Genomic DNA, 11,571 nt, shown 5'->3' with positions numbered 1-11,571 from the left:
GAGGACGGGACCGCCAAGGCCGCTGCCACCCGCTGGCCCACCCCAGCCGCCGCCATGGGGAGTAAGTAGCGCGGTGGTGCCGACTGCGGCTTGCACGCGCGCGTGGGTGCGAGGCTGGCGCGGGGAGTGCGGTGCTCCCCTGGGGCTCGGGTACCCGCAGCGCTGCGGGCGGGTCGGCGCCCGGGTGGCTCAGCCTGCGGGCCCGGGATGCGCGAGCTGCCCGACCGCTGCGCCAGGGGCGGCGCGGAGCCGCCACCGAGCCTCCTCTTGCCGCCTGGGGCCACGGCAGCCCAAGTTAGGAGACTGTGACCTCGGTAGGGGACGAGGAGACCATTGGTTTGCTTTTGGGGGGCTGCGGCATGGAACCCGGTTAAAGCTGGACCCCCTTTTTAAATTTTTTAGGAGCTGGTTTGGAAGCTTGCAGGAGTATTTCTGTTCATTACCCATTCGTGCCATGCTCGTTGTGATGAATGAAGCTCCGGGTCCCTTTTACTTAAAAAAAGAAATGCATGAACTATGTTAGGAGAGGAAAGGAATGCTATAGATAGCATAGAGTTTAAATTTTTCATTTGAATGATTCTCCAGCATTTACTGGAAAGTTACTGTGGATAAGGTTGTGTAAGTCACAGAACGAGGACCTTGTGTTAGGGGGAATCTTGTGCGGCCCTGTGCCCCAACGCTCAGCACTTGCATACACGTTCATAGCTGTTCAGGTGTTTGCCGAATGAATGGAAAACTGCATACTCAGGCAGGACACTCATTGCCCAGCTATTGGACATTTGCTGGAAGTTTACCAGAGGCAGTAGAGGAGACCCTGACCTTGAATTTAACTCTATAATGGGTAAAATTCTTCACAAGAATAGATTGAATGGCAGACAGAAGCACTACTTGAAAATATGTACACCAACACAGATAATCATAATGCCAACAAATCCAGTAGAGTCACTTGGATTGAGGGGGAAAGGAAAAGAATTCTGGGAATTGTCCTAAGTGAATGGTGTTTATTTTGTGGTAGAGATCAATGCCTTTGTAATTCAGATTTACTTCTGAAATAGCCCAGGAGAACTGCTGAATTCTTCTATTAAATATCAATGACTGCATTCATTTCGAGAGGTTTTCTTAAATGATAAGGAGCCCTGGTGTCTCAGGAGTAAGCCCTGGGCTGCTATATCAAAGGTGGGTGGTTCAAACCCACCTGCCCTTCTGTAGGCGAAAGATGTGGCTGACATTCAGTTGCCATTAAAACTACAGCCTTGGAAACCAAGTCAGTTCTACTCTGAGTTAAATATAGGGTTGTAATGAGTTGGATTGACTCTATAGCAGTGGATTTGGTTATCAGAAAGATAATATAGCCAAATTTCAGCTAACTGGAAGTGTAATTAACATACCATCTTAAAACTGTGTCAACATGTTAGTTCCAGGATCCAGTGCCCTATAGGGGAAGGTGATCATATCTAATAGTTAGCTAGGGCTTCTTGTGTTTCTCTTCTGTGTTACAGACTCCTGGCAAAGGACTGACCTTTGAAAGATTATCATCTTCATCCTCCAGTTCCCTGGCAGGGTTTGACTTAAGCCATGCCAGAAGATAATTGTCCAACAGTTCTTAAAGAACCTTGGTTTATTTTTTTATCTTTTATATGTAGGGACATCATAAAAGTCATGGAAAAATGGAATTAAAAGATAACGGATTTTTTCCACAAACTTTTTGAAGCCCCCTCGGACTGTAAGAGACATCAGGGAAAACAGTCCTTTCTAATGAAAATGTATTTGTTTTCTGGACTGACTGTGGTACATAAACATGTACTTTGAGGTTATTATTGGGACTTTGGGGTTATAAATGTGGCTTAAGGAAACTAAGAGGGAAAGAGAGAGCAAGAGAACCACATCCCAGCCCACCAAGCCTTGAGGACGACATTCCTGCTCGGAGCAGCCAATGCACAGAGAGGACCTTAGGGTTGGCTCTGCCAGGAGACACAATGCCCCCTTACTGACCCACAGCACTGTGGGCGGCAGCACCAGGGATACAAATGTGGTAATTGTGCCCAATATGACCCCTACACCAGGGCAAAACACAAAGGGAGCGTAAGGGAGCAGCAAGGGAAGCAAAGCAACAAAGTCCTCCAGGAATCCTGAAACAACTACAGAATCGCTGGGCAGGGTGTGGCACCTCACCAGACCTGATTGGAAAACATTCATAAGGGTCAGCAGACAGACCTGATATTATTTATAGCCCCCCCCTTTTTTTCTTTTCTCTCATGTCTATCTGTAATAAGCAGGATAAACAATCCTGAGGAGAAAACAACAAGCTGATGGCTTTGGGGGAACAGGGGAGAGGAGGAGGTGGGGGAAAGGGAGGGAGGAGTCAACAGACCCAGGGACAAGGGAACGACAAGAGATCTAAAATTGATGGCGAGGAGGGCAGAGACTGCCTGGTGGGGTTTGATCAAGTGCAGTGTAGCTGAGAGGAATTATTGAGAGCCAAATGAAGATCAAACACGATAGTAGGACAGGAGGAAAGTACATGGGTGTAGAGGAAAGAAGTAGGAGGCAAAAGACAATTATAGAGGTATAAATTAGGTGTGTGTCTATATAAATATATTAATATATAATAGGGATATAGGTCTATGTACACATATTTAAATGCTACGTTTCATGGTAGCGGATGGACATTGGGTCTATACTCAAGTCCTCCCTCAATGCAAGAACACTGTGTTCTAATAACCTGGCATTCTGTGATGCCACCTTCCCAACACGATCAGTGAAGGAAAAATAGGTGCATATGCAAATGTGGTGAAGAAAGCTGATGGTGTCTGGCTATTAAAAGATATAACATCTGGGGTCTTAAAGGCTTGAAGCTAAAAAAGTGCCATCTAACAGGGAAGCAACAAAGCCCATATGGAAGAAGCTCACCAGCCTGTGTGATCATGAGATGTCGACGGAATCAGGTATCAGAAGACGCAAAACAAACATCGATGCGAAAGAGGGTTCATAGTAGAGACCCAAAGCCCATCTGTGGACAATTGGTCATCCTCTCACAGAAGGGTCACGAGGAAGAGACAAGCCAGTCAGGGTGCAGTACAGCACCGATGAAACACAACTTTCCTCTAGTTCCTTAATGCATCCCCCCGCCCACTATCATGATCCAGTTCTAGCACGTACACTGGTACAGATAAGAGCTCTTGACACACAGAATCCAAGACAGATAAAACCCTTAGGAAGTAATGGGAGTAGAGATACCATGAAGATAGGGGGAAGGTGGGAGGAAAAGGGGGTAGAAAGAACAAGCCAATCGCAATGATAGATGTATTACCATCCCCCCGCACGAGGGGGATGAACAACAGAAATGTGGGTGAAGGGAGACTGTGAACGGTCTAAGATAGGAAAATAATAATTTATCAAGGGTTCACAAGGGTGGGAGAGTGGGGAAGGGTAGGGAAAAAGAGGAGCAGATACCGAGGGCTCAAGTAGAAAGAAAATGTTTTGAAAATAATGATGGCAATATATGTACAAATGCACTTGATACATTCGATGTATGGGTTGTTATAAGAGCTCTAAGACCCCCCCAATAAAATGATTTATTTTAAAAAGTGGCCTAAGGAAACGAAGTGGAGATTGCATACTTCACAAGGCTATCTATAAAAGGTGATTGTGCGGATTTTCTCAGAAGCATTTCTGCATCTTTTGCTTGTGTGAATTTAGTAGTTTCTGCAGTGTGAGCCCATTTTCTGTTAGAGTTTCTTCAGTGGAGAATAGCATTCTCCTTTATTCCTCCTCTGATTGCTCCTGGTTTTTGTTTGTTTAAAACAACACACACATTGTTTTGTGGGTACTTTCCAGTCTAGGCATCATCCATCAATTCCACCAGTATGGATGCCTCAATATTTTCTCTCTTATTTTTTTTTACTTAATGACGATGCTTTTTGAATAATTCCTTTACACACACACACACACACACACACCCCATACCCAGGCATGTGCTGGAAGCATAGCATAAGGACGCAAAGAAATGGTAAATGGATACTTGCATTATTTTGTTTTTGTTTACAACAGCCCTCAAAAGTTTGGGATCCTTTTCCGCTTTGGCGTTATCCCCGTCCTTGGATGTCCATTTGAAATGGGGAGGTCTTAAATGAACCAATTATGCGGGTGGGGTTGAGCGGGAATGGGGTTGAGGGCCCTTGAAAGTGAGCCTTCGTATTTGATGCGGTTAAAAGAGACAGCCCTGTTCTCTAACCTTTGTCGTGGGGCCACGTGTTCTTTTTTCTGTTTGACAGTCAAGTTCTTAGAAGTTATCAAGCCTTTCTGTGCAGTCCTACCCGAAATTCAGAAGCCGGAAAGGAAAGTAAGTATCATCTTGTATGACTGTGGAAGGTAGTGATAGGACGAAGCATTCTGAAAACCAGGATTTACACCCCCAAACACTGTTTTGACTACACTGGGAAAAATATTGCTGTTCATCCTCCTGACATGGGTCAAGCTAGTGTAGACCTGGTCTAGTCTAGACGGGTTAGCTTATGGTTTCAGACACACAAAAAGCTGAGGTGGAACATGTCCAGGGCAGTTGTTTCTTTGGCCTATATATTAGTTAAAGCTTAGGCCAGCGGTTCTCAACCTGTGGGTCGTGACCCCTTGGGGGCTGAACGACCCTGTCACAGGGGTCGCCTAAGACCATTGGGAAACATATTTCCAGTTGACTTAGGAACCGAGACACCACTCCTCTATCCGCCTCTAGGTGGGTCCGCCCACGTGCATATATACCCACATAAGAGTACCCGGTATGAAGACTGTTCCCCATGCTACACCATGCTTCAAGACAACAATTTATTTGTCATTAGAAAGAAATATTTCACAATATAGAATGACATATTGTTTTGTGATTAATCACTATGCTTTCATGATGTTCAATTTGTAACAATGAAAATACATCATGCATAGCAGATATTTACATGATGATTCATAACAGTAGGAAATTAACAGTGATAAAGTAGCAACGAAAATAATTTTATGGTTGGCATCACCACCCCATGAGGAACTGTATGAAAGGGTTGTGGCATTAGGAAGGTTGAGAACCACTGGCTTAGGCTATAGTGTTCATATCTGATGACTGTAATACAGGGTATAAGGAATCCTGGTGGTGTAGTGGTTATGGTTGGACTACTAAAGAAAGAGTTTGCAGTTTGAAACCACCAGCCGCTCTGAAGGAGTAAGGTGAGGCTTTCTACTTCAGTAAAGAGTTATAGTCTCAGAAACCCACAGGAGCAGTTAGTTTTACCCTGCCCAGTAGGGGCTCTACGAGTCAGAATCAACTCAATGGCAGGGAGCTTGAGTATCAAGGGTGCATTGTGATGGCTAGGAATGCGATCTCTTGTACTACACATGACCCATGTACACATTTGGATAGATTTTGATGAGTCTGACTGTTTTAAAGAGATGAATTGTAATTGGGCAAGAATATACGTCTCATTTCTTGATCCATTTATGGAAAGAAAAATCACAGGTATTCCTTCAGAAGATGCTATGACTAGATCAAGTAATACATCCACCACTGTGCATTTGGGGAGCTATGATATTTAAATCTCTGGGATATTTATTAGTAATCCCAAATTGGGTCAGCTCCCTGACATTCCTTTATTACAGTACTTTTGATTTCCCACAGTCTAACAGGAACAGAGACACAGAAAGCGATAAGTAAACTTTGATTAAACTGACTGTATTCAGAAGTTCTGTACCTTTCTTCTTTATTGCTTTGAGATGATAACAATTGCCACTCTGGTTCCATTTAAGCCAGCATCCTAAGAAACTGGAGCTTTTCCTGGCCTTTGAAATATCCATATAATGGCCTTATAGGTAGTCCCAGCTGGCACGGCACATACTTGAACTGCATCCCACTTTCTGTCCAGTTCCGTTAACATCGCATGGTAGTGAGTGAGGACTACCTACGTGTAAATTACTTTCTTTTTAGAAAAGTCAAAATTATTTTGTAGAAATCATAGTGGTTGGTTTTAGCTACGACTAACTCGGGTGAAAGGAAGAGGTTAAAAATAAAGAATGGGCAGATTTCATGGTGGGAGAATGCTGTTGATCATGTAAAATGACTTTCACTTTATATCTGCTGTTTTGTACTTTTGGTCAATTGTGATTGGTTCTTTATGTTTCTACAGATTCAATTTAGAGAGAAGGTATTGTGGACTGCTATAACTCTCTTCATTTTCCTAGTATGTTGTCAGGTATGTAACCATAATCTATAAAAGACTGTACATTTGTTCTGAGCTTTTGGTGGATTATAATTAGAAACATTTATTTACATTAAAATAAATGTATAGAACTAAATATAGTCAGCATCATTATTTTTAAGTTTCAGCTATTTGTTTTCCCCTTTTGCCTTTTGATTTTTCCCTTATGATTGAGAATAACTTCTCAATGATAGTGGTGCTAAAGACTTTGCCATTTATTATGGTAAGTCAAAATAGTATGGCTATCTTCTCATAGAACCTTTTTTAAACAAAAATATCAAAATGTGAACACGGCCTCTATCTAGGTCTGTACCATTCTGAAGGCAGTGTTTCCATCTCTCCAATCTTTCCCCAGAGAATTCCATGTTCTTCACTTCCATCCTGTCCATTTGCATCCTTGAGGGGCGCCAATTGTGTTTCTTTGAAACACCCTTTGAGTTTGGGGAACAAAAAGCTAGATCGGGGCTGTAGGGTGGATGGGGTAAGGTTTCCCAGTAAAATTCTATTCCAACAGCCTTCACTGCCATTGAGTCAATCCTGACTCACCGTGACCCTATGGAGACAGGGTACAACTGTCCCTGGGGGTTTCTGAGACTGTCACTCTTCACAGGAATAGAAAGCACGGTCTTTCTCCTGCAGAAAAGCTTGTGGTTTTGAACTGCTGACCGTGTGGTTAGCAACTCAACGCATAACCGCTGCGTCACCAGGGCTCCTCTCCAGGAATGAGCAGGTGTATTATTATGAAAAACCCCCAAACTATGTGGCACGATTTTCTGGGCCTTTTCTTACTAGTTTTCCATTTCCTTAAAATACCTTCCTACTAAACCTCTGTAATCATCCTGTGTCTTTGAGAAAATCTATCAAGATGTCAACCGTCACCGCATCCTTTGAACTGCCTTAGATTGAACTGGCCCAGCAGCTCCCCTCAGCAGGCATTGTTTTGGTTGGACCTTTTTAGAAGGCACCACCAGGGGACCAAGACAAGTGCTTTACTGAGAGAGCACGCCTACAACTCTCCGGTGGTTGCCTGAGACATGTCTACAGCATGTTTAGTTGGGAATATGCGTGTGAACCTTAGCAGCAATCCTTTTTGACTGACCCTAGTATTGCATGTATTTTTCCAATTTGTTTGCTTTTTATTGTGTTGTGAATAGCAGGTCCTCACCCCTCACTGCCATCAAGTTAATGCCGGCTCAAAGCAGCCCTGTAGGACAGGGTCGAACTGCCCCCGTGGAGTTTCCAAGACTGTCACTGTTTACGAAGTAGAATGCTCCAGGAGCCGGCTAGTGGTTTTGAACTGCTGACGTTTTGGATTACAGCCCAATGTGTAACCAGTGATGCCACTAGAGCTCCCCGTCTTGATAAGGTCCATGATGTGGAGAAAAGTCAATATATATTTTCTCCTTGACAGTTGAAAGAAATCACTTCGTTGTGCTTAGGCCATTCCTCCCTGTCTCTCCCCACCTGTGGAGGAATTGGAAAAAAAATCCAAAGACATACAAAATATAAAGGAGCAAGCATCCTTATTTTTTTTAATTCCATTAATAAAAATTTATTAAAATTAATGGTATATATGTTTTGTTGTTTTTATATTTACTAACATTTAAAAATTATATATAGTTTAATTCTTTTCTTTTTTTTTAATAATCATTTTATTAGGGGCTCATACAACTCATTACAATCTGTACATACATCATCTGTGTCCAGCACTTTAGTACATATGTTGACTTCATCATTCTTACGACACCCACTTTCCACTTGAGCCCCTGGTGTCAGCTAATTTTTCCCCCTAAGCATCCTTATTTTTATCATCTCAGAAAGTTCCCACTTTTCCCTAATAAAAAAAGCCCAACCTTTTGGAGCTGTAATTAACATAAAATAAAGTGCATCCATGTCAACAATGCACATTTGGAGGGCTTTGGGCGCATGTGAACATCCCTGCGGTAACCGTCAGCGACCCCAGCGAGCGGAGCCTGTGTGCTTCCTCAGTCAGCTGGCCTTTCGCCCCGTCCCCAGCCAGCCACTCAGCCTTGCTGTCACTCAAATGTGCTTTGTCTTTTCCAGTTCCATTAAATACGACCGGATCGTATTTTCTCTTTACTGCTCCGTCTTTTCCCTACCCTTGCTGGTTTTGAATTCATCCATGTTGCTGATGTATCTGTAATACATTCCTTTGTATTTCTGGGTCGTGCTTTCCTGTTTGAATATTTGAAGGTTGTGCACCCATTCACCCGTTGCCAAGCACTTGGGTTGTGTCCTAGTCTTGGTAGTAAGCAGGGACGCCGCTGTGAATATTCTCGTACAGGCCTTTGTGTGGACGAGTGATTTCATTTCTCTTGGGCGAATATCTAAGTGGCACTTTGGGGTTATGTGGTGAACACACATTTGACTTTACAGTACTAGAACCCATCAGAGTGTTTCCTAAGTGGTTGCCCCATGTTCTGTCCCTTTCAGGGATGTGTGGGGCTGGTGACCCTGCATCCTTGCCAACACTTGGTCCTGTAGAGTTTTTCGATATTAACCATTCTGATGAGGATGATTTTAACTTGCATTTCCCTGATAATGATACCAAACTATCTTTTCATCTAATGATTTGCTGTACCCACTTCTCATAGATGTGATTACGTTCCAAAGATGAAGTCAGAATGCAAAAACGGCGTGATTCGAGAGCCCTGAGTTGTGCTCTGTGTTCAGCACCAGGTCCCCTCCGATTACCTGGCACCCCCAGTGCATCTTGGAATGTGAATGGTGCAGGGCCCATCTCTCCCCACCACACCTTTTCCACCACCATGGGGCCTGTGGGGCTTGTTGATGGGGGAGGGCACAGGGAGTGCTTGGGAGTTGGCTACTACTAACCATTAGCTGCAGCCCACCCTGGGCTAGGACCTCCCCCTTTACTTGCTGCTTCCTGCCACCTGCCCTGGGTGAGGACCCAGTTTATCCTTGTTCTGGCCTGGCCTTACAGTCTAGTTTGAACCCCTTCTTGCCTCCTTCTGGCACCTTTGGGGGCCCTCCCTTGGTCTACCCCTGCCCACCATGCTGTTGTATCTTCTAATCCGTGCCTGATGCCCTTCAATGTCACACCAGGAAAATGCAGATGAACAGAGAGGGAGGGTGTCCCAATCCTGATCAGCTGTTGTCTCTGGCATGGACTTGTCCTTGGGGGCTCCAGTATATCATTCATAGTGGTCTGAGGAGGGCTCCCTGGACCTGGCCATGAACCTGCTTGAGGCCCAGACCATTGGAGGTGCAACGTGAGAATTTTTTCCATGTTGTAAGTGAGAAATGTTGGATAATGAGAGCAGTAAGTGAGGAGTAGGTGTATTTGTTATCTTGGTAACGTGTCTTTTCAGATGTCTGCCAGTTGAAAAATGGATTATCTCATTGTTTATATTTTCTGGCTGCAAGTCCTTTGACAGATTTCTGTCTTTTCTCCCAGCCAATGACTTGCCCGTCATTTTCTGAACAATATTTTGATGAAAATTGTATTTATTTATTTATATCTCTGATGGTTCGTGTGTTTTGTGTTCTGTCTAAGCAGTATTTGCCTGTCCTAACAGAAGATGGGTTTCTGAAACAGTGTAGTTTTTCACAATGTAGTTACTGCTGTCTTTTGTATAGGAATCTTGGGTTCAGAGAAGTTATTCAGTGTTATATTTGTATATTTTGTATTTTGGTCTTGTGATCTCATTGAAGTTTGTATATTTTGTATTTTGGTCTTGTGATCTCATTCCGAGTTAGATTTTTTTGGAGGGGTGGGGTGGTATGGATATGCTGTTGTTCCAGCAGCATCTGTTGAAACGCCTGTGCTTTTCTCAGTGAATTGCCTTGGCATCTTTGTTAAAAATCAGTTGACTTTATAGGTCTATTTCTGTAACTTTACCGTTTCCTTGGTCTTATCAGTATGTCTACCTTTACTTGAAGCCACAGTGGTTTGATTACTGTAGTAATCTTATAAGTTCTATAGTCCTTCCACTTTTGTTTTTTTAAACAATTATTGCAGCGATTCTACCTTTTTCAAAGAACTTGTGCTGTTTTAATTGGTGTTCTCTATTTTACTTCTCTGGGTTCTAAGATCCTTTGCGATGGCAGCATGGAACTCACAGATAAAATTCACGATTAAAGGATTTATTAAGGAAGTTTCGTTGGGATAGCAGGGAGGACTGCTCAGGGTTGAGTTGTTAGAAACTTCTGTCAAGTCTGCTGATAAATGCCCAAAGGGCATACCGCTCTGCTACGGGCCTCCACCCCAAAGGCATTAGCTCCATGGATAAGCAAAAACCTAGCTTCCTAAATTGAGTGCCCAGGATCACCCCACTGAAAGCTTCAGCCCGAAGGCACTCAGCTCCACTTCCCCAATTAAGTGCCCCTAGGCACCCCACTCTGCAAATCAACCTCCTGCACAAAAACACGCAGCTATGCTTGCTTCCTGGGCTGGGAAGTCCATCCCTCTGTTCCATGCTCTGGCTCTTGCTGCTGCTGCTGCTGCTCTGATGTTATTGCTGTCTTCTGTACAGGAATCTTGGTCCAGAGAACATGCTTCACTTCTGCCTGTTGTTGGTAACGAGACCCCTCCTGTTCTCAGAGGACTCATTTTATACACAGCAGGATGACCTGCCAGGCAATCTTGTTCAAATTACTCACAGGTGAATCCTATCAGTATTGTCCTTCACCTTCTTACCAGACCCGTGCAGGGAAAGGTCATTTATGGGATTAGAGACTTTGGCTAAAAGAGCCATATTAAATAATTCTTTGCCCTGTAGAACTTTTAGAATGAGTTCAGTTAATTTCTATAAGCCTGCTGAGATTATTTGGAGTGCTTTAACTCTGTACATCTTTTTAGAGAAAAGTACCCTGTTTGCAATATTGAATCTTCTAATTCTGATATCAGCAGACTTTTTCTACGAGGGACCGGATAGTAGATATTTTAGCCTGTGCAGCCATAACTCAGGAACAACAAAACCTACAAACAGTCACATTGATGTGAACAAGGAGATGTGGAGACCCAAGGCCCCATTTGTAGACAATTGGACATTCCCTCATGGAGGGTCACAAGGAAGAGATGAGCCAGCCAGGGTGCAGTATAACACTGATGAAACACACAACAGTATAACACCGATGAAACACACAACAGTATAACACTGATGAAACAACATTCCTTTAGTTCTTTCATGCTTCTTCCCACAAAACACACACACACACACACACACACACACACTATCATGGACCCAGTTCTACCTTACAAATCCAGCTAGACTGGAGCATGTACACTGGTACAGATAAGAGCTCTCAAGGTAAACAAGCGGCCATCTAGCTCAGAAGCAACAAAGCCCACATG

At 43.6% G+C, this 11,571-nt stretch overlaps 1 protein-coding gene across 2 annotated transcripts in view; it reads left to right on the top strand.

Moving 5' to 3' along the window:
• Positions 1–6: 6 nt before the first annotated feature.
• SEC61A2 (SEC61 translocon subunit alpha 2) overlaps positions 7–11,571 on the top strand; it is a 41,200-nt gene continuing 29,635 nt past the window's right edge. The window contains exons 1-3 of one of the 2 annotated variants that reach the window (XM_004712634.2): positions 7–61; positions 4,275–4,342; positions 6,162–6,227. In XM_004712634.2, the coding sequence (XP_004712691.1) occupies positions 55–61; positions 4,275–4,342; positions 6,162–6,227 (141 nt within the window). In that variant the 5' untranslated portion in view covers positions 7–54. Of the gene's footprint in view, positions 62–3,971; positions 4,343–6,161; positions 6,228–11,571 lie in introns of those variants that run through there. The other variant, XM_030889062.2, reaches the window with a different exon arrangement.

This window comes from Echinops telfairi, unplaced genomic scaffold (genome assembly GCF_000313985.2).
Source record: "Echinops telfairi isolate 266 unplaced genomic scaffold, ASM31398v2 ScPeMD7_7473;HRSCAF=8511, whole genome shotgun sequence".
NCBI classification, from domain to species: Eukaryota; Metazoa; Chordata; class Mammalia; order Afrosoricida; family Tenrecidae; genus Echinops; species Echinops telfairi.
This window is presented reverse-complemented; position numbering and strand designations above follow the sequence as displayed.